We start from the raw sequence: 22,013 nt of genomic DNA, 5'->3' as shown, positions 1-22,013 counted from the left end.
GTGGCCAAACAAAATAAGTTAATGGAGGTTTAACATAAGACACATGTTTCAGGTAAGACTTAGTAACTAATGATCAAGTAATTAGTAACTTATAAATCTACTCAGTACGATGTTGATGAAGGTTCACTTCTCAGTCATACAGGTAATGGTAATTCTAAGTGCTATATTGTAGGCAACTGGACTTGTTTCAGTTTTTTGAAGGTCATCAGAGAGGATTCTTCAGTTCTAACTAACTGGAGGGGAGTTGACCCTGTGTGGGTTTGTCCTTACAGAGTCGCTAAGCTCACGCATAAACTGACTTCATTAGGGTCAGTTGTGAGTCATCTACCCAACCGGCCTTCATGTGGGCCGTTAGGGCTAGGTGAGTCCTGGTGTGAATGGTTGTTGAGCTGTCCGGGGAGGGAACTCAGGATAGCATCTGTCTTCTCTAGCCGAGATGTGTACATTGTTGCACAGATTTGCACATTTGGGAAACAAGACAACCCCTACATAAGTGAATGGCAGAACACAGGAGAGAAGAAGAAAAATCCATCTACGTCAAACTGGAACGTCCATCTTTGAACAGGGAAGGTAGCCTAAGACATTACTTATCACCCACCTACAATGCAGTACTGAGTTTCCTCCCCAGACAGCTTAACAACCATTCACACCTGGACTCAGAAATTGAGTAGGGAGCATATATGAACAGAGGAGATATGGATTATGCTACATAGTGGTGAGAGAAGTGTCTATGTTCGCTGTCAAACTGGAATCCAATGTAGTCACTGAAAAAACAAGCTGACTTGTATTATGTGTATGTTCTCGCAGCTGGTGTAGTCTTTTGATCTTCTATACCATCAGTACAAAAGGAGACCTTTTGTTAGGAGACCTTTTGTAGTGATACTTTCATCTCTCTGTGCAAATGTTCTGTACGTGTGGCAAAAAAAAATGGAGGTTTGTCTCTGTCTTTCAATTTTTTTTACCTCCTTACATCACGTCACGTTCTTCATCACAAATGTGCTGGAAAAACGGGGAACAGCAGAAAGCAGCAGGTCCTACACCTCATCTGAACACATCCAGAAGATGTTAAAATGTGTTTTAAAAAGTCTCAATCAATAAAATTCTAGACACACCGTTTTTTCCAGAGCTGACAACAGAAGTTGCTTACGAGAAAGACATCTTGCTTTTTTCTCAGCTCTGCTAAGAGTTGCACTCGTGCAGTACCGATCAGGCAGATGACAGGCACGGAAGCCGATAACACCATATCATCACGCCTGGCGAGGCATGAAAATTTGTTGTGTTTCCATGCAGTGGACCCAAAAAGCCGAACACAGATAAAGTTGATGGTGTTTGATTTGCGACCTGAGCCAGCTAGATAATGAGAATTGTACACATGATCATATAGAGCTTGGAATAAAGATGGGTTTAGAAAAGGAATTAATGAGCACTGCATTACTGTTCTCATTGATAGATTAATAGCCCCAAGAGTTTGCAAGTCTGGGAGCTGAAATCCCTCAAATATTACAGATTATAAATAGAGCACTGGGACAACATTAATAGTGGGCAAAATTCTTTGTAACTTTGACACCTTAAAGAAAAAAAAGTGAGAGTAGCTCTTCCGATGCAAAGGGGATCCAGCTGTGCGAAATCACACACTATCTGTATTCAACGTCTGTTAATAAAACCACTGGCAAAGTAGCTATAGTAACAATTTTGCCATGACAGTCTCTTTGAAAAAAGCTGTTGCAGTGAGGGGGTTCAGAGTGCTGCACTGTATCTGAGCTGTCAAGGTGGGCTCTGAGAGTGTCTTATATATGTCTTATACTGTCTTATATAAAGTGTAATGAGATTTTAACTATCACACCCACCAAACCCTTTGTGCTGTTTTTTCTTTTGTTAGTAGCGGGTCAGTAACAGAGGCGAGATGACCTCTGTTTGAATGGAAAAGACGGCAGTGCTGGACAGGGGTGTGTCGGTTTGATGGCGTTCACAGTCTGACAACTAAACAGATTCCTCACTCATCATTGGAAAGAGAAATGTCCCACACTTCAACCCACACAGCAACGATACAAGACTGAACAATGGTAATGTGGTAGCAGTTAATATCTTCAGCAACTTAAAAAAATACTGAATTTATACCTGGAAAAGTTGTTGTCATGCTGTCTGTCTTACCGACTCGATTTTTAGAGGTGCAGGCGAAACTGGAGGGGAACACGCAAGAAGAAAAAACAACAGATCTCAATTTTGTTTTGGTTTGGCTGTGTGAAATGGCACACGGCTTGGTGTGGAGCAAAGGCAGCGTAAAGGCGAGCCTTCGTTGCGGCGATATTGTGGAATCTCTGTGTTGAAAGGGCTATTGTCTAAGGATTCTCTGAAGCCTGCTTGAGTTTGCTTTGCTCCATGTGTCCTTAAAAGTTTCCACACATTTTTCTTTTACATTGCCATCAGACAGTCGACTTGATATTCTGTGCGGTGAGTTGACGAAAAGTTCTCATTGAGAATTCAGGCTGCCGCTCCAATTGTGGAAAAGTCGGTGAGCTTGAATGAAATCTGAAGGTATTGTATGCACCAAACGATGGATGCTAAAGAAACACAGTAAGAAAAGAGTGAGATTGCAAAACAACAAATTGACACTTTGTTTTCAGTCCTTGCAAGAGGAGAAGATCTTCCAAGCGATTACTGCTGGGAATGACGAAAAAAGGCTGAAAAACGTATAGATAGATCTCGATCAAGAGGCAATTGTGTGCATGTAAACAAGCCGGGTTTCCTATTCTGCAGACATGAGTGGATGCACAATTGCCTGTAATCATCTGTCAGTGTATATAAAAGTCTGCTCCACCAGACAAAGAAGAAGTTAATGTGTTGGAAATGGTGTATGCATGACTTTTGAGTATTTGCATTATTTATAGATCTGGCCTCTGACTCCGACTCCAGAATCCATTTAAGGACACTTGGGTGTGCAAGTGATGGTCTGTGTGTTCGGGGAAGCTACCTTTGCAAGCTACCAATCACAAGTAGTTCAAACTACTCAAAACATAAAGTGATACGAAAGTTTAAGCAAATATGATACAAAAAAAAGTCACATGCCAGCAAAAAATAAATTAAAAAAAGAAGTGCCACTTAGCTGAGTTGCAAAAAGTGGCCATCTGTTCATGGTCATACACAAACCAAAAAAGTAAAATACCCCAAAGTCCATAGGAAAATATCCATCAGTCAGGCACGTGCTTTCCAGAAACTACAGAGTCCCACGCAGACACAACAAAAACAAGCAAACTCCAAGCAGAAATGAACCCAGGAACCTCTGTGCTGCTGTACAGTTAACCACTGCGCCACCTTCATCGGATGGTAGAGAAGCAATGGTTAAACGAAAGTAAAAAATCAGTGCTTTCTTTTTATGGCTCAAAAATGTCTGTAGTTTCAGTAGCCAGCTACCAAAATATGTGGAAAGAGTAATTTAACCACTTAAATCACTATGTAAACTTGAATGTAGTTCAGCACAGTTAAACTACGAGTTTAGTTTCAATTGTACTAATTTGACTTGTATGGATGTTCCACAGATATGACCATCCGTATGATCTGTGCACAAGCGATACAGCCAGGGAAACAGATGAGTTAGTAAGCTAAATGCAGAATGTACAAAAGGCCTGTTAAATTTAATTTGACTGCAAAGCATTTCTGTTTCTGCACAGTTTCCCAAAGAAAGCCAAACAACAGAAGCGACACATTGCTGCCCTGCTGGCTCTAAGCGTTGCAATCAGTGCATCGTTCTCAGTGACCTCAGTCAGAGAGTGTGGTCTGACTGAGGCTGTTAGTTGATGACTTCACAACCTTTCACAGTTATCTATTTCAGGTGTTCAATCAGTCTCTCAAATATATTGTTCCCCACAGGTGCCCCATGTGATGCCATCATGTCAGTTTAGCACTCTATTGAGAAACAAATCACAATGGCTTCATTGTTGTTGGCATTCGATGTTGCTTCCTTCCTATGTGTCTATAGCTCTTATTGTTTGTTTATGTAGCACTATAGGAGAAATGGTCTGACTCGTAATTGCGCGCTCACAGCCTGGCTATGAATGCCGGCCGCTTGCATAGCCTGTGTGAAATCAACATATTGGTGGTGATGACTGGCAGATTGCAGGGATGCCAAAGCAAAGCTTCTGAGCAATTACTGGCATTGCAGGCACCACCGCTCTTTGTATCTTGAGTAAGAAGTGAAAATGTGGCAAAACACTTTTTAAAAAAATATAGGGATATCATGCTGCTTGACTGGGATGCCTTTCAAATGGAAACCAGACATAAAAGTTTGCATTCTTTGAATTCTTTAAAGATACAATAAACCCAACACACATTTGGGCACATTTGGCTTTATTGGCAGTTTGACAGTTGAGTATCATGCAGCTCTTTTACCCCTTTTACCGTTTCATGAACCATATCCTTAATGTCTGCTGATGCATCAGCTATTTGGGGGATCTGAGAGCACTCTCTTTTATGTAGCCTGTGTGCTGAAAGGTACGGTGCAGCTACCTCTTTTGACTCTACTTCTCTGATCACTGGAATTAAGTAAGCCACATAGCATGTTACTTGAAACTCACTATATGGCAGGGCAGAGATATGCTTTATCTCCACGGATAAAAATACAGTTAAAATTACTCTACCCTAATTACATACCTAGACTTTTACCTACACCACAGGAACATAATGACACATTTCACAAATCATGGGCAGCGACTGGCAGGTACATGGACCGAACAGTCATGCAGAGTGGTTTTCTCATTGTGTATGATTGTTGAGCAGTCATATACATATGTGTAAGTGAGTCTTGCTTGATGTCTTACTTCATTTGTGAGCTCAAAGGTGTTCCTTCCTTCCTCTCTGAGCCTGACATGGAGCCCACTCAATCAGGCCCCGTTGTCGGGGACCCTTCTCCTCTGTGTGGCCACAGTCCTGTGGCACATCTCCTGCTGCAAGCATGAGAGCCCGCATTCTCATTCTCTGGTTCTCCCGATCCCTTTCGCCTGATTTAAAACTCGCAAGAAGTGTGGTCCTCAGCTTCCTGGCTGAGCCTCCTTGAAATTATGGGTTCGCCCCCAAGGCCGAATCCAATCGAGCCGCCCTGCTCACCCACATATATGGGCCTTGCCACCTCCAGCGCCAATTTCCCCTCTAGGAGGTGGTCCGTACCTGGATGCGTGTATCCATTCTGCCTTGCCTTCGACCTTTAGCAAAATTCTGGCAAACGACAAGGAGACAAAGACACTTTGTCCAGAGACTTGATTAATACAAAATCACCTTCCTGGAAGGAATGAAAAGGCTTTTCACCTGACCAGAGCTCTGTGGGTGGTAAGGGACATGCAGTTGCCACTGAGGCCGGAGCACTGCTGCAAGACCTTGCAGGGTTTCTATTCTTTATTTATGGTAAACTCAAGTGGACTATGTTTGGAGGAAAATTTATTTCTACCCAGTAAGGGCTGTAAGTAAAGTCTCTCTCCATTTAGAGAGCTACATAATCCAGTTTAATATGTGATGTCGACTCTGGCAAAGCTCTGAGTTGTTTGCTTGTCTTTCGTTTTCTCAACAGCGACCACCAGTTGAAGCTCAAACAAATATAAAACAGATCGATCACAATTGCCATAAGACCCTGTTCAAGCCATCTCCTTTGCTCTGGGCTGTGGGACCTGACAACGCTTGTTGCCATGGATCCCACTTGAACCTTTAACCACTGCCTCCTGAGCCACTTAATCACATCACCCCCTCACCACCCTGCAGGAGACCTTTGGGTGTTTTCTAGATTGATGCAAAGATCCACATGGTTGATTATGATTTTACTATTTAATTTGTTGTATAGGATCAGTAGTATTAATACGACTATTTCTATTATTGTTTTAACATTTTTTTTTAATTCTTGGCACTGGTCCATGCTAAAGAAGCTTAAGAAATAATGCAGCACATCAGCGATGATTGGATAATTTAGCGAGGTTAATCTAAATAAATAATACGTTTAAAGGAGACATATAATGCTCATTTTCAGGTTTATAATTGTATCTTGGGTTACTACTAGCATAGTTAATAATGTATTCTGCTCTGTCTGAAACGCTCTGTTTTAGCTCCTGTCTCTTTAGGGCCCCCCTCCTCGTATTTATAACATACAAACGTTAAGAGTCGATTGTGTGGCTAAAGATTACCTCAAAGTTTTGAAACCATTCCCGTTCTCATTGAATATTGTTTTCATCATGAAACCGCAGTAGAAGTAGAAATGAGACTTGAATAAAAGTGCTGAGTGAGTATCAGTATCCATTTTATTTTTATTACACCAGATTCATTTGTGCAAATAGAGCGACTGTACAGAATAACAGGACATCTAAATTAGGATGTATCCTCACTTTAGACATGTCTCTTTTTTATTCATTGGGTGGCAACTGATACTCCAATAATAATAATGTCATAATAAATATACATTTATCTAAAAATATAGTTTAACAATTATTGAGTGATATTCAAGTACAAAAATACAGCTAAGAGTCTAACTATATTACATAGTTTACACCATCTTCTGATACCCGTGCTTGCTGTTATGTCTGTGCTACATGTATTGACTTCCTCAGTCGAAGCTGCTCTTTTCTGGTTCAGATGTCGACCACACAGCCCGGTGCGTTGGCTCGTATCGCGTCAGATATGACCTTTGCTCCAGATTCTCCAACGCCATTTCCCTGCAAACTGCAGAAACAGATGTCATTTTGAATACGAGCAGAGAGCTTATTCTTCAGACAGACAGTGTTTCAAGCCATCTTTGAAATACTGCCTTCTGTGATAAAATGCACTCATCGTCACACACAGTAAAGAGAGAGGGGTACTGAAAAAGAAAAAAACTCACTTGATGTATGTCAACTGGTGGTTTCCCTTCAGGGCAGTTGCAATGAATATGGCTCCGTCCATACCCAGAGAGTTCTCCTGCAGACTGATGATGCACATTGAGACAAATTATGTTTTTCTTTGATTAAATGGCCTGTTATTTACAGTAAGTATAAAGCTTTTCTTTTCAAATGTGAAATGTTGGATTTTTCTGACATTTGTACAGAAACAAACAGGAAGTCCAGTACATGAATCCCTCAGAGCTATTACAGATCAATAGATATATAGATCTAATCTTAATCAAGAGAAAATACGTATGAATTGGGAAACTTCATTCTGAAATAACAAAAAATGCAACCAAATAAAATATTTAATTCAATGTCAATTTCCCGTAGAAATTCAATGTTTTAATTCAGATTTAAATTCGGAAAAATTCTGTTTGTTTAAATGTTTTTTTCTACGGTGAAGCACTAGAGTAGAGTAGAACAGTAATTAAGGAGTACTACCTGTTCTTATGCTTTCTAATCTGGACAAAAGCTGAAATTTTGGTTCACATGGATGATGATCAGCTCCAGTCAGAAACTTACTTCAGCGATTTCAGGCTTCTGTTGCTTTTCAACGAATTAGCCAGAGCCTTGGCTCCCTCCATCCCGACAGTGTTCCCACGTAGACTGAAACAGCAGAAAATGTATTGACATTAACAAGTGTGTTTTAACACTGGCAGCATCACGAAATACAAGGTTGTGTTAGATTACTAGTTTATAGACATTAAGGATAAAAGGCACCGGAGACAACTGAATACAAAGACGGAATTGTTATTGAATTATTGATTATCGTTCCTCTGCCTTATGCATCTTCTTTTTGTGTTGTTTCTAATGATGAATTTTTTCTGTGCCATGAACTGGGAAGCCGACTGCTTCATTATGAACTGCATTGAGCTCGTTGCATAAAGGAAAAAAAGGAGAAGTTATTGAGGAGTCGTGCCCCTCCTCTCGCTGAGGCTCTGTTCTAACAGGCTTCACTTCACAATGCGTTTTCCTACAGAGGCTTTCTTTTGCTGCCGCTTTAAAAAACACATGATACAAAGTTTTTAAGCCTGTTCTTCTATGTTGTTTCGAGGACTGAAATACATTTTAATCACAGTGAACTAAACTTCAAAACTGAAATAAACCCTCTATGAGAAAACACCTTGTTGGGCTGAGGCTGACTCTATGTTAAATAACCTGACAAGAATGTCTAGTTTGGTTAATCCAATAAATCAAATATCTGATAAGTCAATGAACGGTGTCAACTGTTTTTTTCAAATTAAAAAAGTTAAGACAAGTTAAATTGGGTGCTGGCGTTGTCAGGCTTAAATGGACCAACACATTTCAAGTCCAAAAGCATTCAAAAGCTGTCAACCTATACAGCGCACAAATGAGAGTGGAAATGCTTTTCAGATGGATGAAGTAATCGAAGGAAATAAGCTTCGAGACGAGCAACGGTGTTTCTCATTAACCCAGCAGTCCTGCTTTTCACATTCGAGCCAAATGTCTCTCTCTTATACTCTGGATACAATCATCTGTAACTGGAAAAGCAGCAGTACCACTGAGAAGCAAGATGGTTTAAAAAGCTTGATTATTATACAGTATGCTGCTGAATGTCTAATAACAAAGCAAAGACAAACAGATAGAGAGTTAGAGATTTTACTCACTCTAATGTTTGCAGGGTTTGGTTTGTCATAAGAGCCTTTGCCATCGCAATGGCGCCACTTGTTCCCACCGACGCGCCCTGCAGACTAAAGACACAGCACACAACACAGTTAAGATATAGGTCAATAATTGAATACCACAAATTGACACATATATAAAATGAGTTTGGTCATCACAACTTTTATGTGAATGTACATTTATACAGTATCAAAATCAAAAATACATATTTTCCCTCTCACCTGTAGCGCTATTTATCCTTCCAGATTGTTTTGGTGTGAGATTTGAGGATATCGGCAGTAGAGAAGTCTGCTTTTTCTCGAAAATAGCAGAACTCAAAGCGCCAAAAAATACATTTGAAAGACTAAACTGCATTGTCTCCGTGAGCAGTTTCTTGTAGGAGCTGTCTTCACAGAAGAAAGCATCTACTCATGGATGAGGGGCTAGCTAACGTTACAGCTCAGCCGACAAGCAGGTCATTAATGTTCACATCCCGCAGTGTAATTTGTACGAGCATGGAGTGCATGGACAAGTAGATGGACGCTTCCTTCTGTGTGGGGCGATACAGTTGGTGGGTGTAGTTTGGTTGAAAGAAAACACTGACTACATGAAACTCACAACAAGGTCTGTGGACATTCCTGTTGAGTTTTTCAAATGTATTTTTTGGCGACCCCAAAAGGCCGAGTGCCATTTAGTTACATTACATTCAAGAGAAGACATCTCTACGGCAGTCTAGATGGATAAAATGCACTACAGGTAAGAGGACAAATATGTATTTTTGATTTTGGGTCAACTGGTCCTTTAAAGACTGAAATAAATATTGATCAACAATTGTAATACCAACCATAAAGTAAGTAGAGAGGCGTTGGTTTTCAGGGCTTCAGCAAGAAAAATGACGCCTTCATTCCCGATAGCATTCTCCTGCAGACTGCAGCAAAAGACAGAGACACAAACAGACTTACACACAGACACACTGACAATCAGAAATAACAATACAACCCTGCAGCTAAAATTTCTCATAACTGGTTAGTATCTGATAAGACCACGATCAGTCAATGAAACCCTGTAGCTGGTCATTTGTTCTCAGTAATGTCGGCCCAGACTTCCTTGACAGAATACAGCTTTGAAATTTGAGGAGATCAATGTACTGTAATAACAGAGAAAAGAGTGTGTGGACAAAGAGGTGGGTGAAGTGAGGCCGGCATCGGCAGCCGTCTGAACTATTGGCCTTACTCCAAGAGCTGCATTGTGGAATTGGAGAGGAGTGCGTGAGCCAGAGCTTTAGTGGCAGAGGACTTGATGAAATTCCACTGGAGACTGTGGAAAGAGGGAGAGAGAAATATCAGGTCAACCATGAGGCAAAAACTACATGTGTAGTTTTTTAATGTCACAAGCATGAAAAATAAAAACAAGGAAAGCTGAGCGCTAAATATTGTGTTCTGTGATTTTGTGGCTGTGGTTGACTTGCATTTATTTATGTTTTGGCCACTGGAACACACTGTAAACAAAACATTGACATATTATGACCTCATAAATTTGATGTAGTGAATGTGTTAGCAAAGAGTAGCTTATTTAGATATCAACCAGGTTCAGCAAATAGCATTTATTTCCAACACTAACACTATTATTAGCTCGTAAATGCTCTATTACGTCCACCAGCTAATTGCTGTCAGTCAGTCTAGCTTTAACAGATGGCAAGGGGACATTCTCATCAATCTTAACAGTTCTTCTGCATTGCAATAAATACTTTTCATATTCTGATAATGTGATCTGAGTTAAACATCTCATAATAACGTGCGATTGCTCGACTTTTTTTGACGTTGAAAGGAGTTTGTGGGGTGGGGCCTATAATTTTACCATTATCGTGGTACTCAGGAACATTTTCAAAGCAGCAGGTGATGCCTGATCTAAGAGCAGGTTTGTGTGTGTTTCATTTTGTGTGCCGACATTTCCTCACTTACTGCAACGACGTGAGGCCTTGATTGAACTTAATTGCCCCAGCTATCGCTTGAACTCCTTCATCATGTAGCAGGTTGGCTGTGAGACTGAGACACAGACAAACACATACAAAAACAACACACATATACACAGAAAATATATTACAAAAGCTCCAACACAGTAAATAAGAGCCAGAGCCAGAGTGACCAAGACTTCATTATCTACATTATGTGTCATTCTACTACTGCTACTACTACTTTCGCAATATGTCTGCTTTCCGGCTGATAAAACATGCGGCTTTGAAGTTAGAAAATTACATTAACTTTATTTGGTGAAGGTGATTAAAGGTGAAATTGTCCTAAAAAGTGGTTTGATGAATGCGGTAGTAACAGAGCAGCAACAGAGGTGAACCAACACGCCTCTTTTGGTTCTGTAACTCTGGCATGCTATATGAGATGATTCATTTAAGTGGCTTCATGCTGGCGCTGCTTGGTTCAGTGTGAAAAAAATAAGGCGGTGTAGAGGTGAGCCGATGTTGCGGTGCTATTGTAGAATCTGGGGCTATTAGATGCATGGACGCTTTCCATCGTACAATAGCCAAAGTTTGAAATACCAAAAATAACTATTTCTGAACAGCCAGATATTTCTGCACCTCTATGGGGCATTACAGTACACACTGCCATTAATGACATGACTCACTCGAGGTTTTGTAGAGAGTTGTTCTCATGCAGCGCGTGGGCCATGTTCTTTGCTCCCTCCACACCGATTGAGTTCTCCCTTAAGCTGAGCAGATAGCAAAAAACATGAAAAGGAAGAAAAGAGGAAAGAATGATGATTGATTGTTTGGTATTAATTTACGTACATCATGCACAGAGTAAAGCCTCAATATTACTGTAAATCCAGTGACAGTTCAATACTTTGACTTTTTGGGAAATACAGCCAGTGACCTTTTTTGGGATAGATGATGAAAAGTTAGGTTGACTCAGGTCAACCAACACGAGACAGTACTCTTTATAACTCATCACCACCACATCAATACATAGTATAACACCACTTAGTTTAAGTTTATATACTTAGTTCCAGAATCAAGTCCCAAATGACACTAATCTTTGGTTGTTAGAGGAAAGCAACCTGGTAAAACTTACTTCAAGGAGACAAGACCCCGGTTCAGCCTGAGTGCTTTGGTTAAGGCTATCATCCCCCTGTTGCTGATTGAGTTGCTCTGAAGTCTATCAAAAGAAAGGTTCAACACATGACAAAAATTACTTGCAAGTCAAACTGTATCGTTGCTGCACAGTCTGTGAAGGTAACGACCCACAACATCAGCGGCAGAGTTTTATATTGAACATGATGGACGATAAGAAGGCTACAGAAGGTACTGACTGAAGTGAGAGCAGAGTGTGGTTGACTGTCAAAGCCTCTGCCAGAGCGACGGTTCCTTTGTCCCCAAGCTGGTTGCTACAAAGACTGCAGACAAGAACAACAACACAATGGACGCATTAAGAAAAGGTCAAATAAATCATCTTGACAATCAGTATGTGACTCAATTAAAGGCTCTATGGTAAACAACGGTTTCTTCACATTCTGTTGATAATGTTTATTTATTGCATGATAAAATTCATATTTTACAAATTGTCCCATTTAATGTTTGAATAATTATAGCAGCTCAATAGTATGTAGAAAAGTGCAGTATGGTATAATCAAGATCAGTCTAGTGAATGAATATATTGTATTAATTTAAGATTACATCATCTCTGTGAGAGTCCGGTTTGTCTTCAGTGCATCTGCAATCCTTTTGGCTCCTCCTGCTCCAATCGTATTCTTCTGTATACTGAATCATTACATGCATGAGAGAATAACTGGTTACTCCACATCATCAGCATGAACAAACACATATATTAAGCAAAGGACATTGAACAAACATAAATAAAAAGCAGAAAAAACTCACTTCAGAGACACCAGTTTGCGGTTGCACTGCAGTACCTCTGCAAGGGCCTGAGCACCTTCCTCCTCAATGGCGTTGTTCTGGAAGCTGATGAGTAGTTAGGGAAAATGAGCATTACACCAACAAAGGGTCACACTGGCAAATTGCAGGATAATTGTGCGGTTCAACTAAAATCTATTGCAATATCACTCACTTAATTGATACGAGGACTTGGTTCATTTTCAGAGCCTCTGCCAGGAACTTTGTACCTTTAGAGCCGATGTTGTTGTTCCGGAGACTAAATTATAAAAAGGTGGTTAGATTACATACAGCAATGTACAGCAATGTCTGCAACAAGAGGAAACCTGTGTAGCAATATACAGAATATGCTTGTGAAATTAGATTAGCACAAATTAAATAAAACTTCACAGACTAGAAAGTATTCATGTTATAGAAATCAGCGTGAAAATTTTCCCTGATTTATGTTTAACAATTGTTTACCAAAACATTTCTAACATATCCGATATAGAATTGGTAATATAATTCACAGATATTGTGAATATTGTGAATAATCAACAAATTATATGTTTTAATGTGCTGCATTACAAAAAACTGCTGTTACTTATCATTCCAAATAAAAAACATTTGAAAATAATGACCTTCTTGACCGTCGTTTTACCTTGGTCTTTTGTTTTGTGGAACATTGTAGAATTAGACAAAGCACCAACTTAAGTTTAGTGCTGTAGAAGCACACAACTTTCTTGTTATGAACTCAAAGTGTTACGGCCACTGCACGATCTGATATATACTTGACCCATTCAGCTAAGACTTTGTTGGTCTTTTGTAAATTTAAATGATAACCCTGGTGTAAAATGAATCATGCTGTTTTGGTACAACACCAACACAGTGATATCACATTGATCTATGGCCTGTGCAAACAGTCAATGGCAACAAACAGATCTCACTTGAGAGAGGTTAGCGTCCGGTTCACCAAGAGGGCTCGACTCAGGGCTTTGGCACCTTTGTTGCTGATGGAATTCTCTGCCAAACTGAGGAGGTTAATAAAAGATAATACAATCATATGGTGCAAAGTAGTAATGGTAATTACATTTATCATCATCACTGCACCAATCCTACAAAGGATTGGACTCACAATCAAGAGTCTCTTACACCCTTGTAACAATCAAGACCGACACTAACTCGTAATTATGTAAGTTTTACCATTTATGTGAGCAATCAGGCATTTCACTTGATACCGTGGTCCAAACCTGTTGGACTGTGAAATGTTCTTCATATGATGAATTACCTGAGGAGTTGAAATTAAGTGTTTTCTAACCTTATCTTCTGGATATGGCAGTCTTTGGCGCTCAGCAGGCTTCCCAGCAATTCCATGACATCGTCTTTGAAGTGATTATTCTCTAACCTGTGGAGTACATCAATTTAAAGTTTCGGTCTTCAATCTGTCTTTTGAGTTTCAGTGTATTGGGAGAAAGCGCTTTGGGTAGCTGACCTGAGATGGCTGCAGTACAGCAGCTGTGGGAGCAAACATTTCACTGTTGTGTTGTTCAGAGAGCCTGTTAGGTTGGTCTGTTCACTGCACTCTGGAGACACATGCAGCAGGTAGCCCAGCACGACACAGTGAGCCCGTGTCAGCTTCCCTGCTAGGCTACCAAGCTGTAAATCTTCCTCTACACTCCGCAACAGCTCTGTGTGTTGCACCTCCTGTAAACAATAAGCCAGGTTGACCGCACGCAGGGACACAACAGCACCCCCACTGACCAGGAGACCTTGTAAGAACCCTGCTGCCCATGCCTTCAGATTGCCATCTTCTTTCCCGAGGGCCAGGATTCCAGCAAGAGGTTTCAGTGCCACTGAGGACAGCAGGCCTGCCAGGAAGCGCACAAACACATCCAAGTGACCATCTTCAGCTTGTTGTGAGTGCTGGAAGGCACTTTTGAAGTGGTTCTGGAAACCAATCTTGGGCCAAGACATTGTGCTCTCTGAGAATAAGTCGAAGATGGCCCGCTTGGAGGAAACATGGTAGAAAGTAGCTGCAAGAAACTCCTGGAGAGTCAAATGAGTGAACCGGTATGTTGTGGAAATTGGTGACTCCTCCCGAACAAGAACTCCAGCACCAAGACTGCACTGAGTTAACAGGAGATCTATCCCATAGGCCCTTAGGTCCTGCTCACTGAAGGTGTACTTGTGTTTGAGGAGCCCATAAAACGCCAGTCGTCCAAGATTCCCCAGCAGTTTACGATTGGTCCCATGGAGCTGCTCCATTTTTACAGGCTCCCTGCCTCTTGGTTCACCTACTTCTGCCTTCATGGAACAAAAGTGAGCATACAGCTCAGTGCAAGTCCTTGGAAGGCTCTCTTGTGTTCCACTCTGCATGATGTACATCAGGGTATCAGCTACTATCCAGCAAATGCATGGTATGTAGCACATCACCATTAGGATATTGTTGGACTCCAAGTGTGCCCATATTTTACTGGCAAAATCTCTCTCCGAGAAGTGGTGGTTTAGGAAGAGCTGGATGTCCTTCCGGCTGAATCCTGGGATCTCAGTCACTCTGTCAACCAATCCTCCGGGGATGAGTGAGGCCACTCCTGGTCTGGCAGTCACCCACACTGCTACATCAGGGAGCAGATTCCCCCGGATGATGTTAGTAATCAGGTCGTCAATGGACACTTCTTTCTTCAGGTCGTTGCATGGAGCTGCATCGGAGAAGTTTAAAGTGCAGCGGAATTCGTCCAAACCGTCAAGTATGAGCAGTGTGCGACAGGAGCCGTTCAGGACCAGACTGGGGTCTGTTAAATGAGGAAAAGCCATCTTCACCAGCCTCTCTGCAGAGAGTTTCTCCAGCGAGTTCAGCTCAGCAAAAGTGAAAGGCAAGACAAAGCTCACATCTGCACAGATTGCCCCCTGGCTCCACTGTCTGATGAAGTGTCGGACCCAGGTTGTCTTGCCAATACCAGCCACCCCGACTGTGAGGGAGACCCTGGGAGGTAAACTGACCCGGGTCAGGGGCTCCAAGAGTTTGGGCAGCCCCAGCTGTCTGAGATGATTTCTTTTCCTTCCTCGAGTCACCCCCACTTGCATTAAGTCGTGTTCCTTTTGCTGGAGGTCGGAGAGTCCATCAACCATAAGTAAGGTTCTGGAGGAGATGTTCAGTTTCGGGCAGCTGACTGAATCTCTGTCTCTGTACTGCTCATATCGACGCAACACCACTTCTTTGTGCTCCTTCACCATGGATTCTGCAGGAAAGAGCATGCTATTGTCAGTAATACGGAAAGTATCAAGTTTGTTACTTTTTGATAAGAACTTCAAGGAGGAAATTGACTGCATTTGTACGTGTGCTTTTATCTCAAGAGTGGTGCCAAGTGCTCTCCAGTGTGTTTTGTTTATGTGCACACATTCGAACGCTGTGTAGAACACTGTGTACAACACTGTGCAGCTCCTGTGCAAGAACTGAAAGCAATTTCTTCTTTACCTTTTTAAAAATCACCAACACAGAGAGCAAATCCAATTTGTAGCCCCTTACCATGGTTTATGATGAGCTGGGCCACCTGAGAATCTGAGCTCTCTATGAAGCCCCGGAGGACATCGGACCCTTGAGTGTCCTTGCCAGTGACAATAGTTGTGAGCATGTTAACCTGGTCCTGGAGCCTGCCCGCTTCCTTGATCTTGATCTCCTCAGCTGAGCTCAGCACATCCACCTTTCTCAGGTGGTTTAACAACCCCTCCAGGAAGGAGGTTGTGATGAAGCGCCGTAGCTGGTCTTGATGCTTTTGAATCCAGCCAACCTCTGAAACAAGACAGAAAGAGAAAAGAAATGAAGAAAGAAGAATGATGAAAAAGCATTCGTCAGTCACTCAAAATTATAAACTCATGCCATTTTAATTAAGGACAAAGGCCAGCCATTCTCATTAAGTCCACCACAGGACAGCTGTTTCTGCAATAAAATTTCACGAGAGTTCATGCTGCATCATTGCTTCACATAACCATGACATGACATTCAAAGAAAATTGTCTGATTTACATACTGCATGTTGATAGATATCATCTTTGTCTGATAGTTCTTATTTTGTTTTTCTTCTGTTGGGTAAATCAAATTGCACAATACCTCGTGTTCTGAGAAACAGTCTCTTCTCCTTTTTAAATTTCCTCCCCTGATATTTACAATGAATTTCATTAGTATGGTCATGTTCATCCCTTTCATTTGATGGCTTGTTCTGTAAAACATTTCAATTGATCATCCATCTTATAACACACACACAAATATCCTCACCCTATTCCAAACCCTCTCTCTTGCTTCTAACTGTGATAGTAGCCTGTCACTATGGATGGCAATGTTGGTCTGTCTGTTACGTGATCGTTCCACCACTTTGGCCCTGAGTGAAATATATCAACAACTATTGAATGCAATGTCATTTTGTGTTTGTGATCTCCTCAGGATGATAACTTTGGTGCCCACTGATTATGCACATCAGCATTTCTCCTGCTAGCCCTGCCTACCGGTTCCCACTTGATCCATAGACGCCAGATATTTAAATACTTTTTCTTCAGCTGGAGGAAAGATTTCCAAAAATAAAACCTCCATGGATCCAAAATTCATAATAGAAAATAGTCATAAATGACCTTGTTTGCAGTTCGAGGTGTCCTGTCAACAGTTTTACAGACGTCTCTTTAATGGTGGTGTAGGGGAAATACTTTCAATACTACATGCTAAGCTGAGAAGGTTGAACATTGAAAACATTATAACACTATACATCAGTGTGTCAGGATTATTATTGTGTGCTTGTTATAGTACTTAAGCTCAGTACAGCCTCACAGACACGCTAGCATGGCTATACACTCATAGTCTTGTTAACCTGTTAAAGTGATTTCCTGTTACCATGCGACAGCCTAATTCCTATTTCTAATTCATCCTCAAAAAGGATGTAGGGAGGAGAAAATGATACTGCATTCACAATCCCACAACTCAGGAAACACTGGTGTTGTACTCACTCAAAGATACTAGCCACCTAAATACGCCTGATTTTTTTTCATCGAGATCCATGCATTATTTCATGAGAAATTAACAAATATATTTCACAATGTTGAAGAAAGTGAGAAAAAATTCCTGGACCCATCCCTTTATGCGGATCTGAAAAGTTAATGGGGTCTATTCTTGGCCTGGACCCATCCTCCATCCAGGTTTCGTGGAAATCCATTCAATAGTTTTTGTGTAAACCTGATGACAAACCAACCAACCAACCAACCAACCAACCAACCAATAAACAAACAAACGTGTGGAAACATAACCTCCTCGATAATGAAGTAATTACAGAACAAAATCATAACATACTGCACAACAGCCAATTAATATATAAACCCACACAAGGACAGCTCAGGATCTTTGCTACGGTCTCTTCTCCAAACTCCAAAAGCCAATTGAATCACTGTTAGAAACCTAAATTTAACACACAGGTACAGATCATCAATTCCAGCTTGCTTTAAGCTTTCTGCAGCAATTACTATGGTCAGCAATTATCATCAGTGCTTGTCAAACATATGGTGACAACATTACCCAAAAAAAGAAAGTACCCACATCTCTCCTCAGCCTTAATTAACCTCACTTGATGGTGTAATTACAGTCATTAACAGATCAGAACATGCTGCTATCATGAAGTCCTCAATAATCCATGCTGAAACACCCTGCTGGCATTTTAACATAAAATTAGTAAACTGTTTTTAGAAAAAAAATTAGGACGTAATAGAAAACTTTTCATATTCATCTACATGCTGCATTTATAATCAACTGAAATCAAACAGATTCAGATTCTTGCATTTTAAGCTATACAAACCTGAAAAATGAGCATCAGCCAGCAATGTTTGTCTTTTTGTCGCAGGTGACATCAGTTGCCCCAAATTCTCCTCAAGACTCTCCATCCTCTCTGAGTAAACTAAAAAGCACTCCTTGGCATTCAATCTGCCGAATATCCGGGTATTAACCATTTCCAAAATAACTCTACAGTAGCACCTACATTTTCTGGTTCCTAATTCTCGAGAAAGATCAAGGTAATTTCTAAAACCTGTAAGCTTCCTGAACATTATCAGGGTCTCCCCCCAGCAAACTGGTGAGCGGACGTGGTGAGCAGACGTGGTGAGCGATGTCCTTTGTGATTAACAGTAACTTGGCAACAGTAACATACAATAGCTTCACTCAGTAAATGTAGCTGATGGTATATTCTATAATAGCTGCTTCTGCCATTTTTACCCTAAAAATTAAATGTAGGGGTTTACAGGGCATTATGATAGATAAGGATGGTGGGAGTGGACCATCGCGGGAAAGTTGAGTGTGATTTTTTTTTTTTTGTTTGTTACATCATGCCCCTAATTTGATTCACTGGAAACTCCCACATCAACAGGAAAAAACACACACAAAATCTAAATAAAGTTTTTTTTTGCAAAAAGTTAAAAATATATTCCAGACAGTTTGATCTTGGTTGATGTCAGTCTCATTTTTGATTTAATAATTTTACAGTCTATACAACCCTGCTGTTTGTGTCTTTTGTCGTTTGACAAAGCAAACCGTTCCTCACAGACAGTTGTCACTCATTGCATGACTTAGTGCCACCAAACAGAACCACAAAATGATCCTCCTCCACCTTTTACTCGAAACAAAAGTCATTGTCTTCAACTAGAAAGAAAAAAAAGACCAACTTGAAACCAGTGGTCTCTCCATGTAAATTTGTTAAATCCTTTGATTGTAATGACTTTTTCTCATAATATTTGAAAGACTTTGAAAAAACTTGAAGGATATGTCGTCCTTTGATCTCATTTCATCAATTACAGATCCTGTGGCCTTACTGATAAGACTTCAATCTCACGTCTGTGGTTGATAAGAACAGCAGAATGTGAATTTGTGGTTGAGGATGTCATAAATAAATAAATAAATAAAGTAGCTGAAGATTAATCAGAGTGAAAGATTGATCTTCAGTATAATTAAACTGGAGATCATGTTTTGGCTCCGTTATGAATGAAAGTAGGCTCCAGTGCATGTCTCTAACATTTAATGATGTTGTTGTCTCCATAATTATTATTATTTATGTATTTCCATGAAAAATTGATTGTCCTCATCTTACGATCAGAAGCACACTTCACTGTCTTCTTCATTATGATCCAACCATCCGCCCCCCAGAGTATCACTGACTCAGTGATAAATGTCAAAAAAAGATGAAATTAATAAACTAAATTGAAAAATAAATTGAAAAGTAAATTACTTCAAATAAATGCATACTATTTTGAATAAATACAGTAGCAAAATGAAACAGAAATATTCATTTATGTCACATTTTACATGTTTTTTGGTGCATTAAATGGCATATTCATGTATTTTTTTAGGCATTTTTTAAAAATTTATTTTGGGCAGTCAGGTCTTCCATACTGTAATTTGGACTGGTTGCTTTTATGGTTGTTTTCTGATGTAATTGTTTTTTTTTTAAACTGGTTTCTGTGTATGGGCCTACATGTTTGCTTAAAATTAATTAAAAGAAAGAGGTAGAAAGGTAGAATAGATTTGTGAAACACAGAAAAGCTACTTCTGCCATAAAATCAGTTCAAAGGTGAATCTGTTAAAGAAGCTCTTACCCTCTGATTCTGCTTGTGAAGAGATGGAGCAGGACGTAGACTGAAGATCCACATAGCAGTCGTCCTGCCACGTAATGCGTTTGCTTCGGTCCAGGATAGAATCGTAATGTGCCTTCCTCTCCATGAGACAGTCTGATAATCTCTGCCGTCAGAAGTTCCCGTTTGTGTCTATACTACACAAAACAACATTATTTACACAAAGTCCAACTGCCACAGACTACATCTTCAAAAACTTCCTCCATTGTCAATTGACACTAAAGTGTATTATATTCTGTGTTAAGTCGTTTGTTAATTATTCAGTATTTCTATTTAAAAGCGTTGAAAATAAACTTTCAAAATTAGCTCAAAGCGTATAGAACAATGTGCTCTAAAGTTTTCACTGATTATGTTCAGATCTATTTTGAATATTAATGAAACCAGTGTGATAAACAGATGGAAAGAAAAAGCTTACAACTTGAAAAAGCAATATCAGAGCCGGCAAAACGAATTAACATAAGTTGCCTCGGGCCTTGTTATTTTTCTTAACCAATTTTCTTAAGGTCCATCACTACATGTAGAGACAGGGCTACCACGACTGGTGACTGGGTGTTCATTATTGTTTTATGAAGTTGTCGGCACCAAAGTTGATATTAGATCACAATGTGTCAAAATTAAAAATCTAATTTGCACAAATCCTAGTCTGCCTTGGATGGATTTTGAAGGAGACATGCATTTTATAGATGGATCTTGTCAGTGAGACCTACACAAATTCATCCAAATGAAAGAAAAGTAATTTGGGGCGTTGCATGTGACTGTTGTCAACCAGTGTGTAGTGATTAAATAACATCTGAAAGATTTGATTTGATCCATCTTGCAATTAATATATGATTCATATTGTTTAACTTTGAAATACCACTAGTAAAGTAAGTAGAAACTCCTGTGGGAGGGTCACCACGCTATACACTTTCTCTGACAAAAAGTTTGTTACGGGTTCCTGAAGCCCACAGTGATGCTATCTCTGGGACAGGCTGAGTACTTCTCTTTAGCTTTTAAAAGACAAACATGCTACTTAATTTATTCTAGGATCTATTGTATCTTGCCTACCATATTTATTTTTCTATCTTTTGCAAAACACATTATACTGCATCTATTAGTATGAAATGTGGTTTATACATTTATATATCATAAAGTTTCACATCACAGCTTAGTAGCAAAACTGCAGTGAAAGTACTGCAAACAGCAATTTAAAATGATGCTTGAGGTTTCACAGAGACAAACGGGAAATGGCGAATGCCTTCCTGTGTGGTTTGTTGCTGATCACGTAACTTCTCTCAAAGGAAGCCGATTCAAAAACCCAGACCTCATACCGTGACAGCTTTGCCAGCTCAAATGTACATATCTTAATGGGCAAAGCCACAAATACTGATGATGTTGTAGAAATGTGTTGGGGATGGTGTCAAACTGCTACGACCGTGTTAAACTGACAAATAGCCCGGTACAGAAACACATTGCACATTATTATCCTTATCATCAGTGATAAGCAAAAATAGCAGCATCATTTTTTATGATGCAACAGGCTGCATAAAGAAAAAAGTTAGACAGACAAGTTGTACATTAAGTTAAGACTTGTTAATCATGCACGTGTCTGTATACGTCAGAAACGTTCAATTTTCATTGTTCTGGAGTAGAAACAGACTCAAGCCGTGATGGAAAGTTAAAGTCTATGACTGCAGTCAGTATGAAAAACCTTCCGTAGCTGTGAAGAGTAAACACTGTGGCGAAAATGTGTGAAAAAAAAACTGTTCACTCACCATGGGCTCGTTGGAAGTTTCCTGTAGGTGTTCAAAGGATGTAAAATGCTGCCCACACAGATGTTTTACGTGGCAGCGCCATAAATATCCCAAAAGTGGGTGCAGGATAATTTGAAGCGTGAATCAGAGGAATCTCTAAAAGGAGTGAGATCTGTTTGACGACTGCTGAGCTAATGAAACGAGTCACAAACACACAGCATCTTCATACAGC

The 22,013-nt window shown here is 40.2% G+C and overlaps 1 protein-coding gene across 3 annotated transcripts; it reads right to left on the bottom strand.

Annotated features, from left to right (window-relative positions):
* Positions 1 to 6,253: 6,253 nt before the first annotated feature.
* nlrc3 (NLR family, CARD domain containing 3) lies at positions 6,254 to 21,949 on the bottom strand. 3 transcript variants are annotated; one of them, XM_084342488.1, is made up of 19 exons: positions 21,803 to 21,949; positions 20,013 to 20,185; positions 15,923 to 16,186; positions 13,889 to 15,635; positions 13,715 to 13,801; positions 13,344 to 13,427; positions 12,593 to 12,676; positions 12,403 to 12,486; positions 12,202 to 12,285; positions 11,838 to 11,921; positions 11,600 to 11,683; positions 11,154 to 11,237; positions 10,478 to 10,561; positions 9,750 to 9,833; positions 9,361 to 9,444; positions 8,522 to 8,605; positions 7,416 to 7,499; positions 6,851 to 6,934; positions 6,254 to 6,693 (listed from the first exon to the last, which is right to left on the bottom strand). In XM_084342488.1, the coding sequence occupies exons 2-19, from the start codon at positions 20,134 to 20,136 to the stop codon at positions 6,603 to 6,605; spliced, it is 3,405 nt and encodes a 1,134-aa protein (XP_084198614.1). In that variant the 5' UTR covers positions 20,137 to 20,185; positions 21,803 to 21,949; the 3' UTR covers positions 6,254 to 6,602. The 3 variants fall into 3 exon arrangements, with proteins under 3 accessions (XP_084198614.1, XP_084198613.1, XP_084198615.1); XM_084342487.1 differs by having other exon boundaries at positions 20,013 to 20,180; XM_084342489.1 differs by lacking the exons at positions 6,254 to 6,693; positions 6,851 to 6,934; positions 7,416 to 7,499; ... (1 more) ...; positions 9,361 to 9,444; positions 9,750 to 9,833 and adding an exon at positions 9,920 to 10,014 and having other exon boundaries at positions 20,013 to 20,180.
* Between the last annotated feature and the right edge of the window lie 64 nt (positions 21,950 to 22,013).

This window comes from Pagrus pagrus (assembly GCF_965226575.1).
Source record: "Pagrus pagrus genome assembly, chromosome: 21".
NCBI classification, from domain to species: Eukaryota; Metazoa; Chordata; class Actinopteri; order Spariformes; family Sparidae; genus Pagrus; species Pagrus pagrus.
This window is presented reverse-complemented; position numbering and strand designations above follow the sequence as displayed.